Source organism: Miniopterus natalensis, chromosome 5 (genome assembly GCF_054644295.1).
Source record: "Miniopterus natalensis isolate mMinNat1 chromosome 5, mMinNat1.hap1, whole genome shotgun sequence".
Lineage (NCBI taxonomy): Eukaryota > Metazoa > Chordata > Mammalia > Chiroptera > Miniopteridae > Miniopterus > Miniopterus natalensis.
The window spans coordinates 90130680-90155936 of record NC_142085.1 but is presented as its reverse complement, the minus strand read 5'-3'; the positions used below and the strand labels follow the sequence as shown (position 1 = coordinate 90155936).

The window sequence follows — 25257 nt, the reverse complement described above, 5'->3', positions numbered from 1 at the left end:
TTCCTTAGGATATATTCCTAGAAGTGGGATCATTGTGACAAATGGCAGTTTCATTTTTAATTTTTTAAGGAACCTCCATACTGCCTCCCACAGTGGCTGCACCAGTCTGCATTCCCACCAGCAGTATACTAGGTTCCCCTTTTCTCCACATCTCCCCAGCACTTGTTGTTTGTTGATTTGTTGATGGCAGCCATTCTTACAGGTGTGAGATGACACCTCATTGTGGTTTTAATTTGCATCTCTCTAATGATTAGTGACATTGAGCATTTTTTCATATCTCTTGGCCATTTGTATGTCCTTTTTGGAGAAGTGTCTATTCAGGTCCTTTGCCCATTTTTTAGTAGGGTTGTCTGTCTTCCTGGTGTTGAATTGTATAAGTTCTTAATATATTTTGGAAATTAACTCCTACTCATGTATCATTGGAAAATATGTTCTCCCATACAGTGGGTTCCCTTTTCATTTTGTTGATGGCTTCTTTTGCTGTGCAGAAGCTTTTTAATGTGATGTAGTCCCATTTGTTTATTTTTCCCTTTATTTCCCTTACCCTAGGAGATGTATTGGCAAAAATACTGCTCTGATAGATGTTTGAGATTTTAATACCTGTTTTATCCTAGGATTTTTAATGGTTTTGTGACTTATATTTAAGTCTTTTATTGATTTTGAGTTTGTTCTTGTGTATGGTATAAGTTGGTGATCTAGTTTCATTTCGTTGCATGTACCTGTCCAATTTTCCCAACACCATTTATTGAAGAGACTGTCTTTACTCCCATTATTACCTCTGTTGTCAACTATTAATTAACCATAAAGAAATGGGTTGGTTTCTGAGCTCTCTATTCTGTTCCACTGATCTATATGCGTCCTCTTATGCTAGTACCAGGCTGTTTTGATTACAATTTCTTTGTAGTATAACTTGATATCCGGTATTGTGATACCTCCAACTTTGTTGTTCTTTCTTAAGATTGCTAAGGCTCTTCAGGGTCTTTTTTGGTTCCATATAAATTTTTGGAATATTTGTTCTAGATCTGTGAACTGTGTCATTGGTATTTCAATAGGGATTGCAGTGAATCTATAGATTGCTTTGGGTAGTATGGACATTTTTAATTTTGTTAATTCTTCCAGTCTGTGAACATGGCATGTGCTTCCACTAATTTGTATCTTCCTCAGTTTCTTTCTTCAGTGTCATATAGTTTTCCATGTATGGGTCTTTTACCTCCTTAGTTAAATTTATTCCTAGCTACCTTATTATTTTTGTTACAATAATAAATGGGATTTTTTCTTAATTTCTCTTTCTGAGAGTTCATTATTGGTGCATAAAAATGCCACCAATTTCTGAATATTAATTTTGTGTCTTGCTACTTTGCCAAATTCATTTAGACCTAGTAGTTTTTTGGTGGAGTTTTTAGGGTTTTCTATGTACAGTATCATGTCATCTGCGAATAATGATGGTTTTATTTACTCCTTTCTAATTTGGATGCCTTTTATTTCTTTTTCTTGTCTGATTGCTGTGGCTGAGACTTCTAGTACTATGTTGAATCAGAGTGGTAAAAGCAGACATTCCTCATCTTTAGGGAAAGCTTTTTAGTTGACTGTAGGTTTGTCATATATGGCCTTTATTATGTTGAGGTATGATCCCTCTATTCCTAATTTGCTGTGAGTTTTTATCATAAATGGGTGCTGGGTTTTATTGAATGCTTCTACTGTATCTATTGATGTGATCAGGTGATTTTTATCTTTCATTTTTTATGTATTACATTTAGTGATTTACAAATATTGTACCGACCTTGCACCCCTGGAATAAATCCCACTTGTCCTAGCATATGATCTTCTTAATGTATTGCTGGATCCTTTTGCTAATGTTCTGTTGAGGATTTTGGCATCTATGTTCATCAGGGATATTGGTCTGTAATTTTTTTTTTCTTTGTAGTGTCTTTTTCTGGTTTTGGAATTAATAAAATGCTGGCCTTGTAAAAAGAGCTTGGAATTCTTTCCTCCTCTTAAATTCATTAGTAGTTATCAGTCTATTCTGGTTTTCTAATTCTTCTGATTGAGTTTTGGAAGATTGAATACTTCTAGGAATTTATCCATGTCACCCAGGTTGTCCAGGATAGGATGTTGGCATATAGTTGTATTTGTTGGCATGTAGTTGGCATATAGTATTTTCTTAGAATCCTTTGTATTTCTGTGATGTCAATTGTTACTTCTCTTTCATTTCTGATTTTATTTATTTGGGTCCTCTTTTTTTCTTGATGAGTCTGGTTAAGGGTTCATCAATATTGTTTATCTTTCCAAAGAACCAGGTCTTGGTTTCATTGATCTTTTGGGGGTTTTGGCTTTTTTTTTTTTTTTTTTTGGTAGGTTTTTTTTTATCTCTATGTCATTTATTTCTGCTCTGATATTTATTATTTCTTTCCTTCTACTTACTCAGGGCTTTTTTGTTGTTGCTTTTTAAGGTCTTTTAGGTGTAGGGTTAGGTTGTTTATTTGATATTTTTCTTGCATCTTGAGATAAGCCTGCAGTGCTGTGAACTTCCCTCTCAGGACTGTTTTCTCTGTGTCCCATAGATTTTGGGTTGTTTTCTGTTCGTATTTGTTTCAAGGTCATTTATTTGTTTCAAGGTCATTTTTTATTTCTTCCTTGATCGCATGGTAACCCATTCATTGTTTAATAACATGCTCCTTAGCCTGCATGTGTTTGAATGTTTTTGAGCTTTTTTATTGTAGTTGATTTCTAGTTTCATTCCATTGTGATCCAAGAAGATGCTTGATATGATTTCAATATTCTTGAATTTGTTAAGACTTATTTTGTTTCCTAACATGGTGTCTGTTTTTGAGAATGTTCCATGTGCACTTGAGAAGAATGTATATTCTGCTGTTTTTGGATGAAATTTCTGTAAATATGAATTAAATCCATGTGATCTAGTGTGTTGTTTTAAGGTTGCTGACTCCTTGTTGATTTTTTGTCTGGAAGATCTGTCCAGTGATGAGAGTGGGGTGTTAAAATCCCCTACTTAACTGCATTGCTATCTGTCTCTTCCTTACAGACCACCAAGACTTTAAAAAACATATTTAGGTGCTCCTGTATTGGGTACTTACATGTTTACAAGAGTTACATCCTCTTGTTGGATCAAGTCCTTTAATATTATGTAGTGACCTTCTTTGTCTCTTGTTAGGGTCTTTGTTTGGAAGTCTATTTTATCTGATATAAGCATTGCTACCCCAGCATTTTTTTCATTTCTCTGCATGGAATATTTTTTTTTATCCTTACACTTTCAGCTTGTGTGAATCTTTTGTTCTGAGGTGGTCTCTTGTAGACAGCATATATATGGGTCCTGTTTGCTTATCCATTCATCTACCCTATGTCTTTTGATTAGAGTATTTAATCCATTTAAGTTTATTATTGATAGGTACTTATTTATTGCCATTTTTTTCCCCTTTATATCTATGTTCCTTTCTCTATTTCTTCTTCTTAAAGCAGTGGATTGGTGGTAATGAACTCCTTTAGCTTTTTTTTTTTTTTGTGTGTGTGTGTCTAGGAAACTATTTTGCTTCAATTTTAAATGATAGCCTTGCTGGGTAGAGTAGTCTTGGTTGCAGGCCCTTGCTTTAGATGACTTTGAATATGTCATGCCAATCCCTTCTGGCCTGAAGTGTTTCTGTTGAGAATCACCTGACAGCCTTTTGGGAGCTCATTTGTATGTAACCGTCTCTCTCTTGCTGCCTTTAAGATCCTTTCTTTGTCTTTAACCTTTAGCCATTTTAATTATGATGTGTCTTGGTCTGGGTCTCTTTGGGTTCATCTTGACTGGGACTCTCTATGCTTCCTGAACTTGTGTGACTTTTTTCACCAGGTTAGAGAAGTTTTTCTCCCATTTGTTCAAGTAGATTCTCAATCCCTTGCTCACTTTCTTCTCCTTCTGTAACCTCTATGATGTGGTGGTTATTACATTTCATGTTGTCCCATAGTTCCCTTAAACTATCCTCATTCTCTTTAATTCTTTTTTCCTCATGCTTCTCTGATTGGGTGTTTTTTCCTACTGTTTTCCAAATCGCTGATTTGGTTCTCTTCTTTGTTCCACCTACTTTTTATTCTCAGTGTATTTTCGATGTCAGATACTGCATTCTTCATTTCTGACTGGCTATTTTTCATGGTTTCTATATCGGATTTCATGCTGTTGCAGTTCTTCCCAAGTTTCTTGCGCATCCTTATAACCATTACTCTGAACTCTAATTCTGATAAGTTGATTGCCTCTACTTCATTTAGCTCTTTTTCTGGAGATTTCTATTGTTCTTCCGTTCGGGGCCTGTTTCTTTGTCTCCCCATTTTGGCTGTCTGTCTGTGGCTATTCCTAATGTCCCTGGATGTTCCCATTTCCTCTCCACTGACCCACAGCTTCCCCAGCATTAACCTGATGGCACATCCCCACTTTGTTACGCTTCTAAATGGTTGAGAATGATCTGTCCTGAGCCTAGCTCGCTTTCTGCCCTTGCCGTCTGGGACCAGGACCCCCCCCCCCGGCGTAGGTGGTTTGAAGCTCTCCTGGAGACACTAAGCTGTGGTGTCTAGTCAGGTAGGAGAATGGGAACCTGCCTGACCGAGCAAGCTAAGTATTATCAGAGTCAGAATGGCACCATAAGCCCTGGTGCTGAGCGATGCCACAGGGTGGCACTCATTTTTGAGAAACAGTCCAGAAATCCTCTTTTAAACAGCGCCTGTCATGCATATTTTATCCTAGGAATAACCTCAACCAGTGGGAGAAGGTAATCCAAGGGGAGGAGAGTGCAATGTGGTTCTCATCCCAGCCGGTGGCCCCAGGGACCTCAGAGAAGCTGCCTGTGAAGATTGACGACTGATGGCCCTGGTGAGCTGTCCCACCTGCAGACGCTCGTCTTGCTTCTTTGACTTTTCTTCCTTTTATTTTCATGGGGGAACCTATACCTGGTGACGGGATGCCAGCCTCTCCCAGAAGGTACCATCAAGTAGAGCCATCCCACAGATGACTGCCTGCCCGGCTCATCGGTAATGCATCACAGACAGTGGCCTTCCAGGATGCAGGGCCAGAACCCGCTGTTCAAGGCTCCACTGGCCTGCAAGCCGGCCTTGTCCTACAGGCTTATGTTGCTGAGGCCTCACTGGAATGACAGACACTGTTCACAGGGGGTACTTTCCATTGTCTTTCTAGTGAGGGTTTGAAATGGTACTATTTATGATATTATACTTTGGCTTTAACACCAGTGTTGCTTTGATGTTGTTGGTTATAAATAGGAATTTTTACACATTACAATTGTGAATGTCTGTGTGTGACCTACTTGTAATTAGCGTGACTTGTAGCAGGCAGCCGCAGGCCAATGTCACTGAGGGTACAGTGAGGAAGTGTCTTTCTGCAGTTAGTAGTGGAGATGGGTTCTGGTCTCAGCCTCATGAATCAGAAGCCAGGGGTCTAAGTGTGCTCCCTTCATGTGTGCCAAGGGCTTAGGTGAGTAACCTTAACACTGAAGGAAGGAAGTAGACTTTCTGTCCGTGAGAAGAGTAGTGTCATGATAAGTCTCAGAAGTCCCAGATTCAGCTCAGAAGATGTCAGAGAATATTAACAAAGATTTTCATGTCAGTCTTGGCAAAATCACTAACCATTTTGCATAAAGAACAAAATGAAAACAAGGCATAAAAAATATTTTTAATAGGCAAGTGTTATGGGTGTAAAATACAAATTTTGAATAATGATTTCTTTATATTTTCACTTTGTGTCATTGCAAATTTTAGATTCACATTCCAAATGAAAGGTTTATTCTACAAATTATTTCATTACCATTTATTTCTCCTAAAATCAAATTAAACCATAAACTTGAAGTCTTCTGTAAGTTTTCTTTCACCTGCTGCTCCATCTCCCATGTACCCCTTCTTCCTGCTACCCAGTCCTGCATGAGCTGCGTGTCCACGACAGGGAAGGAGAGGAACCCACAGCAGTGGACCGGAGCTGATTTCTGTCTACTCTGCTCACCATGCACTGTCTACATGGAGACTGTGGTTTGGGGAGTTTCTTCTGTATATTTATGGTGAACTAGTGTTACTCCACGATGTAAATGTTTTGAGAGAATATACTAAGATAATAGTCTGTACCCCTTCCTATGAGGATAAGCCAGGAGTATAATTCTAGGGCACATTAATGCTGTAATGGTTTTTAGCACAATGACACAGTAACATTGAACCTGTAACCTGTGGTTAGTTCTGACATGGAGGAATTAGCTAGAGGCTCACAATGTGACAGGCTGGTCCGTAGCAAATTGCTAATCCACTATTCATGTGGCAGTAAGTTGGAATAGTACTTTTAATAAAATGAATTTTTAAAATATTCTTCTACATCCTCAATACTGTACACATTGTTGTTCATATGAGCTTGGTTTTTCAAAAAATAAATCAATTGTTTCTACAACATGGTTTATTTACATTGTAGCGAAGAGAGCTATACGTAAACATTGTTCTTATTTTAAAATTAACACTATGTGTTCAACTTCCTTCTGGGCTTCTGAAAGTTGCCACTTTACCTCCATAGGGCCCCTTTGCTATTGTAATTATACAATAGGAAATAAAATGAAACAGCCAGAGAGAGAAAAATGCCACTCTGGCTAGATATACACATGTATGTAACTGTACACACATGTATGCATGTAGGTATACATATGTATGAGCGAGAGAAGCAGACCCATCTATGAAAAATAAAAATTAGCCGCATTCTTCAAAAACAGTGAATTTTTTTCTCTGTTGAAAAATGTGTGTTGTTTGATAAAGAGCTGACTAGAATATGTCCTTTCTCATATTAGTGTTATGTCATGGAAGTTACTTTATGAAACTACCCCACCAAATTCAACTTCAATCACAAACGGGAATGTAGGTTAAGTTGGAGACTGAATTGCAAGGGGGGTTGAATATCACTTAAGATTGTTGTCTGATGGAATATGATATAAAATTATGTACAAATTCTTCCCAATACAGAAAACAGTTCACGGGGTCCAATGGCTCTTCTGCATTTGAAGGTTGCTGTCTGATAGATTGTTATAGGATGTTCTCTTATTTCTACAGAGCAGGTGTATCATGTGATATCTAAACAGTTTCCAAAAAGAAAAAAAATGCGAATGGGTTTATTGGTTGGTTAATTCGTTGGGAAATATTGTCACAGTAGAAATAAAGTGTGAGCAAAGGGCTATATTCTGATGTAAACTATTCACCCTGCTTTTCCCACATGTAAGATTTACGTAGGAATCATAGATTTGCCTAAAATCAAAGGTCTTGGGGTGAAGTGATATTTAGTTAACAATCTGGTTTTTGAAAAAGAAATACAGTTAGGAGTATTTTTCTGTTTTGGCAGGTATATTTAGCAGACAAACTTTCGAGTTCTGTTGTCATCCTTTCCCCAAACCTTTCCTTAAAAGGGCAGATGGTTTTCATTGCCAAAGGTTTTGATGATTTTCTCATTAGGGTGGTATTTTATGTCGGTCCAAATTTTCATGGTCAGTGTGAACTTGGTAACTGGCTGTGAGCAGAGGCAGGATGCTCAGTTTGCAGACATTATTATTGGTTGTGCCGTTTATAATAGACCAGTTTTATTATCAAACACCATTATTCCAGTATCTTCCCAGAGATCGTGAATGTATTTGTTAACTAGAGATTTCCTTGGAAATGCATGCCAGCAGCCTGGAGTATGGGACTGGGCAGTGGAATCAGTTCTAAAAATGCAAGCTCCTTATTCATTAGTGGTCCGCTGTGCCTTAATTAATTGGGAAAACTTTAAAGAAATGTATTGGGTTTGGAAAGTAGTCCTCAGAAATGGCTCTTTTCCTGGGGTAGGCAGGATAAGGACCCGTTTCCAAAAGTGATGGCTGTTCCTAAGGAGCAAGTGAGAACCTTGTTCTCTGTCACTCCCCACAGAGGCCAGAGCCCCTGTGCAGACGCCCACAGTGCCCCTTGAAGTGACTGTCCACAGCAACACGGGTACGTGTATGAAGTGAGAGCGTCCAGTGTAGGTTTCCTCTCTCCAGCATGCTTTTCAGTTGTTTTTATTTAATTTGTACAGTCGGCCTCAGTGGATTTTGCTTTATTGGAATGTTCAGGCACATGTATATACATGATACATGGGATTATATAAATCCTTAGCTACCTGGATATTTTAAGTACATTTAGTTTTGCATATTAGGTTCTAGTCGTTGAACTCAGAATTAAGATCTGAGCTTTAAATAGGACTAAATTACTCACCTCTCCTTGGGCCTCGCCTTTATTTTCAGTGCTGAAATTTCTCTCTTCCATTGTATGTTCCTTCTCTGCTTTTCTTCACTGTAATTAAAGACATTTAAAGGGACACACCCATGGCTAATGTTACCAAGTTGAATGGGTAGGACCTTTACTTGATTTTATTGGCATATACCCTGATGGCTCCCACCCACAACCTGCCCGGTCAGCCTGTTTTGCAGCTTCCAAGAACTGTGGCCCTGACTAGGATGTGATTTTTGCGGATTTCCGGTACACACGCATGATTTAGATTTTGAAAATCACTTCTATCTTTATGTATTTCCAACACGCTTTCTACACTCTGCTGATTTAGGGCTTAATTCTTTCAAGACACTGATTTAGTCCCATAGGTGTATTCCTTCCATTGCAAGTACTAGTCTGACTGTTAAATCACTGTAAAATGTAAACTAGTGGTAAACCAGCCACGGCTGCTTCTGGTCACATTCCCCCGTGCTTGACGGTGGCATGTGGCTGCTGTATTTTCACATTTGCATAAGTATCCTGATACACACTTTACTGATTTCTTTAGAGACTCATCCTCAGTTTGGATCAGTGATGCTCAATCCAGCACAGCTTTCCTTTTGTCTTTTTTTACCTGGACATTTGGTTGCAGGAAGCATGAGATGCATTTCTGTGATGATAAAGAGCAGAAAAGAAAAAGTTTCAGTGGTGTCCGGTTCTAAATTATTAGAAATGGAACAAAGAGAAAGACACAGATGTTTCCCAGAAAACACGTTTGAAATTCGAAGAAGCATTGCTCCTCCACTGACGCTCAGTGCTTCCTCCTGGGGAGCAGTGTGAAGCGGTGCTGCTCGCCTTGCGTGTCCTGTCCTGACCGTGCCTGACCTCAAGTGGGGGTGACTGGCAGCCCTCAGGCCGGCTGCTCTGTGGGACACAGGGACTCAGAAACTCACAGCCGGACCCAGACCGCTGAGTATAGAAGTTGGTTCGCACGGTCGGTTTTCAGCTGGTGTTTGCGAGGGCTGTGTTTGCAGGAGTGTAAGTGGACAGCTTGTATTGCTACTGTAAACTCAGAGGTGTCTTATCCTTATGCTAGCCCATCTGAAATGCCCTATGGGACGGGCATGGCTGTCCTCTGCCACATCTCAGGCAGCTGGCGAGAGTGACACACGGGATGTTACCTTTCATATGACCCCTTGTACAGTGTGTATTCTGTGTGTTCACTTAGTGTGCAGATCGGAGGTGCAATGGATTTACCTGTAGGAGGCATCACTACACAACGCCCCACCTGCCACCATACCAAGCCCAGTGACCCATTGAAATAACGTGCTGGCCCCAAACACTGTGAAACAGTTACCAAAATTTGAAGAAATGCAGCATTTTGAATCTTTCTGGAAAGGAAAGGTGACTTTCTTTACAAGTTCCTATGAACAAGGGACCCTAGATCCCCGCCGAGCTCAGGCACCGAGGGTCTGCTGGCAGCCATCCCCCTGATGACCCACAACTGCTGGAACTTAAGGTGGTGACACGTTCAAACCTGCTGGGGTCTAACTTGGTTACACAGCTCCAAGCTGCGGGGATGTAAGGTGGCAGGCTCAGAACTGCAGCTCGCCCCCACGGGTTTCCAGCCCGTGGATCTGTGCCTGATGCCCACGGGCTCTCTTTTGGAAGGAGAAGGAATTCCAAGTGAATAATATCCAACTGCATTGTAGCTGACAAGCGAGTAAACTTCAAAAAATTATTTTATATGTATAACACAAATCTTTGTAAAATGCGTGAGTGCAGTGACCTGGAGAGGTCTCAGCTCTGCATTTGTAAACTATACATACTGTACATGTGTGTAATTTTCCATGGGTTCATTTGCAGTCTTTGTATTTAAAAGAAACCTTTCCTGTCACATTTGTACAGTAAGACGGTAACCTTTTATTATAACCTAAGGCGAGCTGTAAATAAACCCGTAACGCGAGCGGCCAGCGTATATGCATATCTGGGTGTCCCGCTGCGAGGCCTCCCTGTGTTTTACGTGCTTCGGAGCGGCGAGGAGTCCTTTGTCGATATGTAATTATACATATAAAGTATATATATGTATGATACCTGAAATATATTCAGAGATGTTCATAATTTTAATGGATGCCCCTCAGTGTGAATAATTGAATACAGAGTTTTTAAACACCTCCTTTCGTGTTTATCCTGAGTGTCATTTGTGGGGAAGGTGCGAGGCGTTGTGCACTGAGGAGGTGCAGCGGCCGGCCGGGCAGGTTTGGCTGTTTGGCTGCAGGCTCCAGGCCTGGTTGCTAGGAGACACCAAGTTCCCGGGCAGGTGATGCCCATGTTGGCTTCAGCCAGGAGAGCTGGGACTGTTGGGGCATGGGGTCTTCAGAAGGACTGCTTCAGGGCGCAGAGCTGAGGAACCCCAGTGTCGAGCCCCAGGCTCCGGAAGCAGCTCCCCTGCCGTCGGGGCCGCAGCAGTTCATGTCCCGGGGCTCAGGGAAGGAGCCCGCGGCAGTGCTTGGTCATGTGAGCGTCGGGGTTCCTTCTGCTGTAGAGAACGTTCTAGGCCACACCTCGCTGTGCCCGGCAGAGGGCACCCTCGGGGCTTTACCGTCACGTCTCTGCTCACAGAGCTGTTTCCGGGGCTGCCCCTGCCCTGAGGGCAGGCACGGGGTAGAGTTAGGACCACAGTGAAAGCTCAGCTGCCTCCCCAGACCTGCACTAACCGCGAGCAAACCCGAGCCTCTCAAACCCAGCCCGTCACGCAAGGAGCCAGAGAGCCAGAGCTGCCTGAGGTGACCCGGTGGCCGGGCCCACACCTGCCCTGTGCGGGGTGCCAGCCCTAAGGTGAGCCTGAGCCAGGGAGCCAGCCACCCCACGGGGACTCGCGGGTGACGTGGGGTCACACTTCCTCTGTGAACCCCAACCCGGAGAAGCACAGACGGCTTGAGATACGGCTGAGGGGACGTGGCAGGGGACCAGTGGCAGGGGTCCAGAGCCAGGCAGCAGGGCCCTCGCTCGCCTTGCTCCTGCTCCTGCTCCTGCTCCTGCTCCCGCACCTGCGTTAAGCACCCGCTGTCCTCTGCTCTTCCTGGGAACCGTGTTCACGGCGAGATCACGGGCTGTCTGGTGAACGAGGCCCAGTAGATGTCCGATCTGTGTTGGTCTCTCCCTGCCTGCCCAGCTCCCCTTGGGCGGATTACCTGTGTCCTTTAGGTGGGTGCCAGATCTGGAAATGAATGTCCCCAATTCGTAGATTTTCAGCTTCTACCACTTCCACAGCCCCGTTCCTTGAACGTGCTCGCATCTGTCCAGTCGTAAAAAATAAACCAAAAAAAGCCCAACAAGCTCCAAACCAGCAGGCTCCACAGTCCAGGGCTCGGCCCCTGCCTGACCTCCGCGCTTACGGGTGGGAGAGGAGCCCGGGGACGGGTCTGCGTTCGTCTCTAGCAGTGCCTTCGCCTCCCAGCCCCTGCGCCGGTGCCGCGAGCATCCCGCAGCCGGGGAGAGAGTCTGCATTCCTCGCGGAGCCGCGGAGCAGATGGCTTGGTTTTCAGGGTGAAGGAGGGGAGAATGGGCGGGGGTGCGGAGCAGGAAGGATTATCAGCAGTTGCCAGGTGTTTCCACGTGTCTTTCAGCGCCACCTAGAGCCTAGAGGCAAAATATCAGCCCCTGCCGAGGCCACGGCGTGGGGAGCAGCTCTGGCCGTTCCCACGTAGACGTCTGGCCTCGGGAGGTCCCGTCTGTTTTTGGCAGATACATTCTTTGCACCAATAACATAGTAAGTCAACACGTTCCTGCCTCAAACACTTTGTGGAAACATTTAGAAACGGGAGAGTCGCAGGTGAGTTTTTAAGGCTCGAGGCCAACGTGACCACCGACGTGCTGGCCTTTAGCACCTGAGCAGGGAAAGTCTCACCGTGTCTGTGCCCCACCCTGAGGGCTGACTCGGGAGAAACAGGTGTTGGGAACAAACAAATTATTTTCTTCCTGATCTAAACGAAGACTCCACAATTTTATGTGAAATGAGCCAAATTCATTCTTGTGCCAATGAGCGGAGTGAGGGCAGTGTGGGCTGGACCCGGGAGGTGACCCAGTGGCCCCAGGGGCCGCACCTCCCAGGGCTGCCTGCCGAGGTCAGGGAGCCTGGCCCCTAGCCCGTCCGTGGAGGAAGGGGAGAACACCTGTCGCCTGCCTGCGCAGGGCGGAGGGTGCGGTTATTCCACGGTCTGGAGGCATCGCCAGCCGCTCTGCTGAGCTGCTGAGCAGTTCTGAGCAGAAAGGCTCATTGCTTCATCTTCAGTACTCGGTCCCGGGAAAACCTGGGTGCCCCACGTTGGATGCTAGTGTAAAATTGACGGAGGTCAGAGACAAGGCATGTCCAGTCCTGGGTCAGGACTTAGATCCCTCGCAACGCGGGCGTTCTCAGGTCAACACTCCTGGTTGTGGCCAGACCCCTGCACACTCAGCCCTGGAGAGAGGACATCGGTGAACACTTGTGTGTCTGCCTCCGGGTGACACTCGGGGACACCTCCTCACGGAGCCGTCCGAGCTCGCGGGGGTCGTGGCCACCGCATGGCCTCTGAGCACCCACGTTGACAGTGACCATCTGGCACCTCTGAGCACCCACATTGACAGTGACCATCTGGAAATAAAACAACGTGCCTGCCCGGAGCCTCCCAGGCCCGCCCGGTGTCATCGCGCAGCTCTGGGAGTGAGAGTTTGAGCCGAGCGGCGAGGGCTGCTCAGAGCTGGTCTCCCGGGAGCAGCTGGGTCGGCCCTGCCCTCGCGTGCTTCTGGCTGAAGGAGATTTAGACAGAGTTGGTTTCCAGAGAGGAAAGGAGAGACTTTAAGGTTTCCCCCGAGACTGGGCAGCCCGAGGAGAGAGCACAGGCGTACACTCTGCGCCTCAGCCGCGTCTCCCCGAGGAGGCGGCGCGCTCGCTCTGCTCCCCTCGTTCGCGGGCGTGTTGCCTTACGCCCAGCGCAGCGGCTGAACTCAGTGGTTGCTCAGTAATTCAGAAGAAATAACTGTGTTGCCCAGGAGAACATACCTGGAGCACGTGACAGGCACGTCCTTCCCGCACACAAACCAACAGTGAGACCCTCAGCGTTTAAAACATTTCTTAGGAGAGTAAAACCTTAAAACCGCGAGCTTGTACGTTTCTCTCCTTCCCCCTCTGACTGGCCTTGGTGGGCTGCTCCCCTTCCGATCCCCGCGCTTCCTACCAGGGAACCCCTGGGTCAGCACTGAGCCCACTGCACCATAGTCCAGTGACAGCACCTACTGCGTGCGAGAGCTCAGCCCCGTGAATGCACCTACTGCGTGCGAGAGCTCAGTGCCGTGAATGCACCTACTGCGTGCTAGAGCTCAGCGCCGTGACTGCACCTACTGCGTGCTAGAGCTCAGCCCCGTGAATGCACCTACTGCGTGCTAGAGCTCAGTGCCGTGAATGCACCTACTGCGTGCTAGAGCTCAGTGTGGTGACCGCACCTACCGCGTGCTAGAGTTCAGTGCCGTGAATGCACCTACTGCGTGCTAGAGCTCAGTGTGGTGACCGCACCTACTGTGTGCTGGAGCTCAGTGTGGTGACTGCACCTACTGTGTGCTAGAGCTCAGTGTGGTGACTGCACCTACTGTGTGCTAGAGCTCAGTGTGGTGACTGCACCTACTGTGTGCTAGAGCTCAGTGTGGTGACCGCACCTACTGTGTGCTGGATCTCAGTACAGGTGTCTGGGCTACGCACTGTGCAGTCTTTACCGCCCTATACAAGACGCCCAACCAAGGCCGGCCTACCAGGCTTTGGGGAGGGATTGTGAGAGTGCGGGGATATTTGGATGTTTTTTCCGATTACAAAAAGTGTTTTATTTTAAAAGGTAAAACAAGCGAGCGCACCTAGTGCTCCCTGCCAAAGATGGCAAGAGGCATAAGGGAAGGAGGGCCAAGGGGGAGACTGCTGGGGGTGCGCGTCCTCGTTGCCCGGCAGCGGGGAGCTCGGTGGGGAGGGCCTCGGAATGTTTGTCCGTCTCCGCAGCAACTCGCAGCCCAGCCGGGAGCCGGGGGAGGCGGGATGTCTGAGGACTCGGAGCCCGACTGTAAGTGGACACCGAGTGTGTTGTTTGTCTGATGTTGGGTCCCCTGGGAACCCGGCGTCTCTGAGCCCCACGCAGAAAAGGAAGACCTTCCTGGAGGCTGCGCTCAGCTGCTGCATCCCCGGGTTCAGGACTGGGTTTGCGGACGAGTTGCCAACGCAGAAAACCTAGAAACAACACGCAGAGGAGACCGATCAGGGCTGTGTGTGTGTCTTCGGGAGGAAGGGGGTGAAGGGGGAGGTCTCTGGATGCTGTTCCCTTATTATTTGTAAAAAGCCACACTGCAGGACACGTTCCGTGGCACACGGCCGTTCCACAGACCTTGCTGAGCAACCACAGGCCCCTGGAGTACCACGTGCTCCGTTTTCTCTTTAGTCTGTTTGTTTCGTCTGGGCTGCTGTTGTGATCTTACGAATGGGAGGCAGGGTGACATCACCCCGGGGCTCTGACCCTGAGGCCACGGCTCTCACACCACATAGGACAGTGCCGGGGAGACTGGGCTCTAGGCTGGGTGAGGTCCCTGAGGTGGCCCAGCTCTGGGATGGCCCGAGGTTCCCTGCCCCCTTGCTGGGCCACCTGGCGTAGTCCCCAGGCCTGTGGACATGAGGGGAGAGTGTTCCACGGTTGTGCCGTGGCCCTGGCACTGGTGACCTCGAGACAGGGACAGCGACCAACCACACGAGGCAGGTCCTAGAAGGGGGCAGAGGTTGGGCTTGGGAAACGTGTGCAGTGCCCCTGCTGGGTCCCAGACGGAGGGGCCGTGTGTCCAGGGATGTGGTGGCTCCCAGGAGCCCCGTCACCCCACCAACAGCCGACAAGGAAGTGGGGAGACCTCAGTCCTGCAACAGCAAGATACTGGGTGATGTCAGCAACAGGAAAGAGCCTGGAAGCGGCTAACCCACAAGGCTTCCAGGGGCTCCCCCAGCCCCACGTCCTCAGGCCCGAGGTGCCGCCAGAGCGGGGACCCCAGCGCCTCCCGGCTGCGCTCTGACCCGGGTCCCATGAGCTGGGCGCGGGCTTGGAGCTGCTGCGCGTGGGGTAAGCTGTTCGATGGCAGCAGGGGCGATGCCCCCTCCTCGGTTCTCTGCACCCCCGTTTCTGCGCTTAGGAGAAAAGCACGTGCCCGGCTCACCGCCCTTGCTTTGGGCGCAGATGCTTCTATGAAAGGGCTTCAACGGTTCCCGTCCGCGTCTGTCCCTCCCCGGGACCGGGTTGCGCCCCCGGCAGGCGCGCAGGGCGCGGAGTAGCCTCCGGGGAGCTGGGAGGCGCTCAGTGGCCCCTGTCCCTCTGCAGCCCACCTCCAGGGGAGACACTGCGAGCCCCCGGGCGTTCACACCCTGTGCAACCTCAGGACGCTCCTGGACAAGCTGCAGCGAGCTCACAGGCACGAGGTCGCCCTCTACACCTCGGGGCACCTGAACCCCAACAACCTCTACCGGCCCCCCGAGGTGGTCTTGCATCACTGGCGCAATGCCAACCGGCCGGCGCCGGGGCCCACCCCGGGGGCGCAGAAGGCCCCGGATAAGAAGGTCGCCGCCATGAGGGACGCGCTGGCCTATTTCACCGTCCACACGGCTGTGAGCCCCAGCGAGGCGCAGGGCACGCGGCTGTTCGGGTACCTGCACCCTCGGGCCCCCGGGCCGCCCGCTTCAGAGGAAGACGGGGCTGCACAGCCGGGGGCGGGGCGGGGGCCCCTGCGGCGAAGGAGGGAAGAGCTCAGGTGGCCGGAGCTGAAGGTGCTGCGGTTCCGGCCGCCGCGGTCCAGCCGGGGGTGCCCGCTGGCCGCCCCGGGCGGGGACGAGCTCTGCTACGTCAGCTCCTACCTGGCCGGCGTGACCAGAGCCGACAAGTACAGGAGGTTCTTGAGCTTCCAAAGAGACGTGCTGGCCGCGCGGGACCGGCTGCCGCGGGACTTCACGGGGCGCGGGGTGGCGACGGGCCACGAGAAGAGGCTGGAGCGGGTAAGGAGGGCGCCCGCGTGGCACGGGGGAGGCACTGCTGCAGCCCCGGGGGCTCGACGCCTGGCTTGCGGGTCCGGGCTGCCGGCCCTGAGCACCCTGACGTGTGTCACGTGCGTGATGACGGTCAGGGTGACACGCAGGAGGGCCGAGCCCGAGGCTCCGAGCTGGAGGCAGCGCTGCCGTTAGGGGTCAGGCCCACGTGGCGCCGTGGTGAGCGCAAGGCCCCGGGCGGCGGGAGGAAAGCGAGGGGGTGAGCAGACAGGGGACGGCCACGTCACGGAGGCGCAGGCGATGTCCCCCGAGGACCTGCCACGTCGGCAGAAGGTGGACAGTGTCGTGGGGGGGTCCCCCGAACGGCCCAGGGCTGCAGCAGGACGCAGTGACGGGTGGGAGGTGAGGGTGCGGGAGACAGGGCAGCGGGGGGCTGGTGCCAGCCGAGCGACCCTCGGTGAGACCTCCGGCCGGAGGACCGAGGGGGAGAGAAAGGCCCTGGGGACACGTGGGGGCCGAGAGTGAATCCTTGGGGGCGGGAGGCCAGGGAACGAATAAAGAAAAGGGAGACCCAGGGCGGGCGGCACTGTCAGGGCGTCGGGCACACCGGGGGCGTCACCGGGCTGGGCCTTGGGCGGGGGGAGCTGTGTCCTCGGAGGGAAGCCCCCAGGGGCTGCGGTCCCTCGGCCGAGAAGGGTCGGGGAGGACCTGGGTGTCCCGAGATGGGCTGGCGCTGCTTCTCCGGCAGGAGCTCCGGAGAGTGTGCCTCTGTGACCCCCAGGAGCTCGGCAAGCTGCAGGTCCTCAGCCGGGTGTTCGAGGACATCTGCCGCAGCTCCCTGGTATTTGGCGACATCCTGAAAGAAGTGAAGGTAAGAGACGCGTGGTTCCCACCTGACCGCTGAGAGCACATGACCTTCAGCCTCCCCGAGAGTCCGCCAGAGGTCAGGGTCTGGTCCCTTGGGCGAGGACACCCTCTCCCAGGGCCTCGGAGGGAAGCACCACCCGGCGCGGCCGGGACGGGCCCGCGGGAAACTCCCAGCCAGCTCGGCGGAGCCTGTGTGTCCGCTGACGGTCCCCCGTCGCACACGAAGGGAAACACCTGCACAGTGCGTCGTGAACCACCTGTGATGACGCACAGGGGGCTTCTGGGGCTCCTAGGAAACCACATCTGCTGTGGTTTCACGGGCCGACGCCGCGTGGGGTTCGGTCGCCCACCCAGCCCCCTCGTCTCCATGTTCCCAGTGACAAGGAAACCTGAAAGCAGCCGCAGGCGGCCAGAGCTGCGGGGACTGTCCCCAGCCCTGGGAGCGTGTCTGCAGGTCAGCAGGACCCAAACCCACGGGGCTGCTGCGTGGCAGGCGGTCACGTGTGGACTCGCGTCGGGGCGCTTAGGGCGCTGTCCCCAGGCGAGCAATAGTTCACACTCGGGGACCTGCCAGCGCGGTCGGCGTCCGCGCCTTTAGTGTGGACGCTGCTTAATACGTTGCTGATGTCCTTTGTGTTTTTTAAAATGACCCGACCCGAGGGCCGCGACCTCCGTGTCGTCCGGATCAGCGGGCCCCGGCGTCGCGGCGAGAGCGCAGAGCTCACCTCCGGGCCCCTCTCCCCGCAGGACGAGTACGAGCTGTACACGGCCATCCTCCTGAGCGCGCAGCCCACGGAACAGTACGAGGTACCCGCCTCCCGCGGCGCCCACACTCAGCCGCCGCTCCACGCACGAGCGGCCGGACGCGGGCCCGGGCAGACCCTCTGTGCCCCCGGCGTCATTCAGAGTCGCTGCGGCTCCCGCTGAAGGGCTGCCCCGGCACCTGCTGCCGACAGTGTGGAGAAGGAATTTACTTTTATCTCCTGCTGACGGCGAGGGGGGGGCCCACACACCGTTCTTGGTTTTTTCCCCCAATATCTCTGGCCGCCGATTCTTAGCGACCTTTCCTGCTGGCCTGTCCTTCTGGGGCCCGGCCCCCAGGTTTGCTCCGAATCGGCCTCTGCCCCCTCCCCCCCGTCTGTTTGATGAGCGAGGTTGTGTAACTGACCCTGACGTTTGTGTCACCGGCTCTGCATGTGTCACCGGCTCTTTCTCGCGAGTCCCGATTGTCCCCGTATCCCGCATCCCAGTGGATGTCGGCGCTTGGGCGTCCGGGGTATGCAGGTCACAGGCCTGAATGTCGGGAGGTTTTCTGGGTTCCCTGGGCGGGGGGGCCCAGGAAACCTAGTCACGTGCTCCCCTAAGAGCACAGCGTCTCCGGCTGGAGGCCGAAGGTGCGTGGCAGAGGGACACTGGCGAGATTCAGGCCTGAGGAGGATCCCGTGCCTGCTGGGGCTCTGAGATGGGGGTGCCGAGGGACTTTACGCTGCAGAGAAATGAGCTGCTGTTGGAGAGGATCACCCGGAGGCTCCGGCGGGGCCCCCCTGCCCCTGCTTGCTGAGGTGGGGTCACAAGGGGACCCGGTGCCACAGCCCCGCGGCCACTGGAAGGAAAGAAGCCCGGCCCGGGGCACCCGCTCTCGGCCCTGTGCCCTCAGCCGCGTCTCCCCGAGGAGGCGGCGCACTCGCTCCGCTCCCCTCGTCGGCGGGCGGCGTTGCCTTACGCCCAGCGCAGCGGCTGAACTGAACGGTCGCTCGGTAATTCAGAAGAAATAACTGTGTTTCCCACGGGAACATACCTGGAGCACGTGACAGGCCAACAGTGACACCCCCAGCGTTGAAAACATTTCTTAGGAAAATAAAACCTTAAAACATTGAAGAATCTGTCACCCAGATCTTCCCGTGACCAGCTGCCCGCTCCCTGGTCTTTCTGCCCATCCCGCAGTCTCCCCTTTGCCTGTTTCCCTTGAGTTTATATTTGGACTCAGGACAGTTTGCACAGTGCTCACCAGGGAGCGGAAATTCTCCCCCTGCCCCTGTCACTCCCTCCCCCGTGTTTGTCCCCCCAGATGCTGCTGGCTCAGGCCAAGGGGCTGGAGACGAGCTCCGTGAGGACGGCGGACGTCCACCAGGCCAAGGAGGAGCTGAGGGCGCTCGTGGCGGCCACCAAGGCAGCCCTGGAGCACAATGACGGGTGAGGAGTGACCATCTGATTGTCTGTGTCAGGCTCGTACTATCTCATGACATTAGAGCCACGTGACAGGCCCACGTTTACATTCTCCCTGTGTCACGGGGAGGCACTGCCATCCCCAACCAGGCCCGTCCTCCGGCCTCTTCCACAAGCCGACACGTCCGTGGCGAGGGCCTGTAAGGCTGGTGCGTCTATGGGGCGGGGAGGTTGCTGGTATCGCTCACGTCTTCTCTGGTGGTCCCTGAGGACTCACTTTAATAGGCGAGCGAGCCGCAAAGTCAAGACACCTTCTATGAAGGACCTTATTGCGTTTTGGGTTTTTTTAAAATTGATTTCGGAGAGAGGAAGGGAGAGGGAGAGAGGGAGAAACATCGATGAGAGAGAGTCATTGATCGGCTGCCTCCTGCACGCCCCCGACTGGGGATCGAACCTGCAACCCGGGCATGTGCCTTGACCGGGAATCAAACCCCGATCATCTGGATCCCAGGTCAATGCTCAACCGCTGAGCCACACCGGCCAGACAGCCCTTATTGTTTTTTTAGCTACAAAATCCATTTCACCTCGCTGTACGCTAGCCTTTCAGAAGGAAATGGTTTATAAAGGACTAAAAAAAAGTTAAAGGAAATCCAACGCACCCAAAAATCCTCAAGAAAACAGAACAAGAGACAAAAACAAAGAAAAATCTCCAACAAACCTGTAACCTCAGTGTAACTAGAAGACAGAAAACCTTGAAAGTTCAAAATGCCTGAAAATAGAGACGAGCCGTGCAGCCGGCGCCGTGGCCGCCGTCTCTGCCGACCTCGCGAGGGCCCGGGTGCGGGGGAGGGCAGGGCCAGCGGCGGCCTGGGGGCTGCGAAGACGGGGGACAGGATGCGCCTGAAGGCGGCGGGGAAGGGAATCAGAGTCTTGTAATGGAAGGAAGTCGAAGGGCACCCCCTGGATACGACCTCCCCTTCTCCCTTCCCCAAAATGCTGCCCAGGTCAAGGTCGAAACAGGAGAGGACCCCGAGCAACCTCGCATGGACGGTCGCCACTCTCAGAGCCTGTCCTCTCGCGTTAGGAGCCGCACCCGGGGCCCAGGCCACCCGCCTGCCCGCGGCGCGCGGGGGTGAGAATGTCTTGTCTGCAGAGTCCACTGCTCTCCAGAGAAAACAGAGAACGGGACTGGCCACGGAGCTGCCACGGAAGCTGCACGAAACCGAGTATTCCCAACGGGCACTTCAGGATACGAGCACAGCCCTGAGCCGGCACTGAAACCAGAGCATAGGCATCCCGATGACACGGGGAGAAGTCAGAGAGCAGCGAACGCGCGGAAGCCAGACGATGGGCCCCCCTAGACGATGGGCCCCCCTAGACGATGGGACCCCCTAGATGATGGGCCCCCTAGACGATGGGCCCCCCTAGACGATGGGCCCCCCTAGATGTGGGGCCCCCCTAGACGATGGGCCCCCCTAGACGATGGGCCCCCCTAGATGATGGGCCCCCTAGACGATGGGCCCCCCTAGACGATGGGCCCCCCTAGATGTGGGGCCCCCCTAGACATGGGCCACCGGTGGTGTGGATGCTTCTGAGCGAATCACAGCGCTTCCCCCGTGCTCGCAGCACCTGCTGGATTCCTTCCTTCCCTCCCTCTAAATCCGTTAGAAATGAGAGTCGACTGAGTTTTTTTCGAGCCAGGAAGAGGAAACTAAGCGGTTACAAGGGCTTTTATTTTTTTAATTGTAGAATCTCTCGTGTTTCGCTTTCCATTTAGATACAGCGGCATTTGTCGGCCGTGTCTGTGGGGCGCCATCCCGCAGAGGGAGACGCAGCCCCGCCTGCCTTCTCCCTGGCGCCAGAATGTGAGACGCGAGGGCTCCGCCTCCTTGCTTCTCGGGGCTCGGGGCACAGGGGGACGTCAGCAAACCCTGTGGGCGTCGTTCATTTTACCTCCACAGGCTCCTTTCCACAGCGGCTTCTGCGGCGGCCGCTAGAACGTCGACTTCGGCTTATTGAACTTGACTGACTCGGGCTCTCACTTTATGTACATCTTCTAATAATTACCTTTTTGTTAGAAACTGAGATTAGTTTTAATTTCTCAATGTTAAGAAAAGACCTAAAATACATAAGAAGTAAACAAAAGGAGAGACAGGAACAGGCCTCTAACATCTCTGTTTCTGCCCCCGCCCCGCAGGCTCAGGCGCGCACTCGAGGAGGAGCAGAGGTCGTTGCAGAGCGCTCGGGACAGCGCAGGTGGGCTCGGGACAGCGCAGGTGGGCTCGGGACAGCGCAGGTGCGCTCGGGACAGCGCAGGTGGGCTCGGGACAGCGCAGGTGCGCTCGGGACAGCGCAGGTGGGCTCGGGACAGCGCAGGTGCGCTCGGGACAGCGCAGGTGGGCTCGGGACAGCGCAGGTGCTCTCGGGACAGGGCAGGTGGGCTCGGGACAGTGCAGGTGCGTTCGGGACAGCGCAGGTGGGCTCGGGACAGCGCAGGTGGGCTCGGGACAGCGCAGGTGGGCTCGGGACAGCGCAGGTGGGCTCGGGACAGCGCAGGTGCTCTCGGGACAGCGCAGGTGCTCTCGGGACAGCGCAGGTGGGCTCGGGACAGCGCAGGTGCTCTCGGGACAGCGCAGGTGGGCTCGGGACAGCGCAGGTGGGCTCGGGACAGCGCAGGTGGGCTCGGGACAGTGCAGGTGCTCTCGGGACAGTGCAGGTGCTCTCGGGACAGTGCAGGTGGGCTCGGGACAGTGCAGGTGGGCTCGGGACAGCAGGCCACGTCCGCCCGCCTTCACTGTGGCTCGGGGAGTGGCACCTTTGGGTCCGGTCCACGGGCCGTGGTCTCCGGCCCTTAGTTAGCTCAAAGGTGTTTTGGTTTTTTTCAGAGAGGCTGTTACATTTTATTCATTTTCCCGTCAAGTTCTTTAGAAACACCGAGTTTTACAAAGTGACACAGGCAGCAGCTGACCTAAGAGCTCCGCTGGCTCCGTGGGTCTGGGCGGCCTTGGTGGCTCGTGGCTCTGGCAGCGAGTACCACGCGCTCCCTGTTTCGTGCTCCCTAAGCTCTGTGCGGTTTTAGGAGAACGTTGACGTGAGTCGGGGTCTTGTGTAGAGTCATGTCGGGCTGCGACCAAGACGTTGGGAACAGGTCCTGAGGAAATTGGCTGATGACATGAACGTGGGCTGAGCGAGTCCCGAGGGCGGCGCCCGCAGGCAGAGGGGTCGCAGTGGGCCCTGTGGCGGCCTCGCCCTCCTTTGGCTGCTTTGCCGCCAGTTAAAGGTTCCAGGTGGAGGCCTCCGGCGAAGGTTAAGGCCGAGATCAGAGACTTAATCCGGTCGTTTTTCTCGCGGTTTGTTTGGAAGGCTGACTCTCGGTTCACCGTGTATCTGCTTAACCCATCTCCCCGCCTCTCAGAGCTTAACGTCAAAGCTTCCCCTTCCTTCAGATCTGGCGAGGTTGAACGGTAGCAGACTTCGGCGTTATTTACGGTGCGTCGGTAAGCGTTAGGTCTTTCTAACCGCCTTTTTCCCATCAAAAAGGAGCCGTCGTCCTTTCTCAGAAAAATCAAGTCTTACCAACCCAATCAGAACCCACCTGAGCTGCTTAATAACAAAATACCCTTAGCAGGGAGTCACTCTCAACAACTCCTGCTCCTTTCTGTACCCTGTAAATACTGATATTCGCGGAGCCCAGCATGTCTTTGGTTCAATTCACATGTCTCGGATTTAAAATCTCTCCTCTTGCTGAAATCTCTTTTTCAGCCTTAGGATCAGTACATCCAACTGCCTAGTGGACCTGGTCGCTTGAGTCTCAGCTCAACAGGTCCAAGATCAATTAATATCTCCCTCTCCTCTCCTCCCTCCCGCCCTCCCTCCTGCCCTCTGCGCCTCCCTGCGCACCTCAGTGAATGACATCACCAAGCACCCTTCGCTTTCCTCCCCGCACCACTTCAACACGGCTCGTAGTAAGTGGCCAAGTTGGACTCGAACCCGGATCCCTCTTACCTCCCTGTTGCATTGAACCCGTTACCCCCTCCCACCAAGTCTGTTCCTAGCTACGACCAAGCTGAAGCCTAGAGGCTACTTGGGCACCTAGCTCTTCACTACACCCAGACCCAGCCAGTGGCCAGGTCCTGCCGTTTCCCTATTTGCCGAGTCCCTCTGGGTCTCGCCACTGCCCTTGAGGGCACGGGCGCTCTCCCGGCCGATGTCGTTTGAATGGCCGCAGCTCTCGCGCTGGTCTCCCTGGTTCTGGTCCTGCCTCTTGTCCTGCGCGTTTGGGGCTGTGCACAGAGGCGGTTCCTGCCCGGCTGAAAGCCCTCAGCAGCTCGGGCTGATTCCTCACCCGGCTCCGAGCCCGTTCCAGGTCGGCCGCCGCTCCTCCAGCATCCTCTTGACGTTACCCACCCGGCGCTCAGTGCGCCCACCCACCCGATAACCTTTTCTTGGTGAACGTGCCAAATTCTGCTCCCCCACCCCTTTCGCCTGTTTAACTCCTAGTTACCTTCCGAGTCTCACTCCGGCTCAGCCGTCCTTGCGTTCCCCGCACGGTGCCGGCCGCTCCCATCGGCCCCCGGCAAACGCTCATTGACCGCCCGAGGGAGCTAAAGGCGGAAACCCACTCTCCAGCCACGTAATTTTTCTTGATGTGCTTGGGGTTTGAGATGCACTGTATTTGACAGCTATACGAAAGGCATAGCTTTGTATAGCGCGGCATGGCTGATAACACATAACGTTATTCCTAAGGGCTGCGAAATTACGCACGGTAACGCTTTGCCTTTAAAAATACCTCCAGAATCGCCTGAGAAAGCTGTGGCCGAGGAGGAGGGGAGCCTTACTCTCAGCGACCAGGTGCAAAGGGCAAGGTGCGCGGTACTTGAGAAGCTGGACGGAATTCAGGCTCTTGAGAGAGAAGCGAAAACCACTTTGGTCCACACGGGAATCCTGCGCGTCACCGAGAGCAGGGTCAAAAGCATAGAGGTGCGCCGCTCACTTACGTGGAGGCTCATTGCTCTTTCCTTTGACGACTTTCGCCAACACACCACGCAATTTGATTTGCAATAGGGTAAAGAATTACGTAAAATTCGGTCCAAATGTATTTTTATTTCAAAATATTTGTCGAGAATAATTGAGAGATCTGGCTAAAAAACAAAACAAAAATGAAGCTGACATAGAAACGCTGTAGAGTTTGGTTAAGGGGGTCAAATATTTTTCAGGTCAATTTTTCAGGTCAATTGGTCTCTCTCAAAATTTAATATTGTGTGTGGAAAATCCTTGTTATAAAAAGAATGGCTGCCATCATTTAGTGCCTAATAAACACTAAGTAGTTTAAGCTGAAGCTCAGGGTAATTCAGTTACCTGCCTGATATGAAACGGTTCAGAGGTGGCAAAGCCGGGCTCAAGCTTAATTTCAGGGGCTCCACTGCCCTTGTCATTTCTATTGTGCACGTTGACTTCATAGTTAGACTTTGAGCTCAGTGTACAACTATGCAGATAGGAGTGAGTTACGGCCATCGAAAGGAGAGTCTACTGTGTTAACAGTAGTTTTTTACAATTATCGTAACAATTTCCCTGATGGACAATATATTGTAAATTATAATCTGTTTTGAAATCCTATGGTGCCTACTTTCTATATGTTATTATTAGTTCAAATCATGGCAGGTACAATAAAATTGCATTTATTACCCTATTAAATAGTTGATTTCTGGTTCTGAACATGAAATATATTATTTCTAACCCAACGAAAAATAACTAAATGTGTCAGCGATTAACAAGGCACCAGATACTGCTGCGAACATTTTAAAAATACTATTTCGTTAACTCTCAGCAACCCTTAGAGTCAGAGACACCTGCTACTACGAGCTTCCTTTTTCAGGTACGGAAACCAAGGCACGAACACGCTGTCACCCGATTGAGGGGACAGTGAAGCACAGAGTAGAACGAGAATTTGA

The 25257-nt window shown here is 51.8% G+C and overlaps 2 protein-coding genes across 3 annotated transcripts in view; both read left to right on the top strand.

Moving 5' to 3' along the window:
* The window catches only part of PDE10A (phosphodiesterase 10A), a 168119-nt gene extending 161773 nt beyond the window's left edge, over positions 1–6346 (top strand). For both annotated transcript variants that reach the window (XM_087817742.1, XM_087817741.1), the window contains exon 22: positions 4733–6346. In XM_087817742.1, coding sequence (XP_087673868.1) covers positions 4733–4850 — 118 coding nt within the window. In that variant the 3' untranslated portion in view covers positions 4851–6346. The remainder of the gene's footprint in view (positions 1–4732) is intronic.
* A 7953-nt stretch (positions 6347–14299) lies between these two features.
* C5H6orf118 (chromosome 5 C6orf118 homolog) lies at positions 14300–24370 on the top strand. Its single transcript, XM_087817788.1, has 7 exons — positions 14300–14324; positions 15615–16282; positions 17022–17144; positions 17888–17947; positions 19209–19333; positions 21504–21562; positions 24102–24370. Exons 1-7 carry the CDS (start codon positions 14300–14302, stop codon positions 24368–24370), a joined length of 1329 nt encoding a protein of 442 aa, XP_087673914.1.
* Positions 24371–25257: the final 887 nt, after the last annotated feature.

Coding starts and splice junctions, on each gene's coding strand:
- C5H6orf118 (XM_087817788.1), top strand. CDS start 14,300: ATGTCTGAGGACTCGGAGCCCGACT. Junction 16,283..17,021: donor ACGAGAAGAGGCTGGAGCGG/GTAAGGAGGGCG, acceptor CTTCTCCGGCAG/GAGCTCCGGAGAGTGTGCCT. Junction 21,563..24,101: donor GAGCGCTCGGGACAGCGCAG/GTGGGCTCGGGA, acceptor AAATACCTCCAG/AATCGCCTGAGAAAGCTGTG.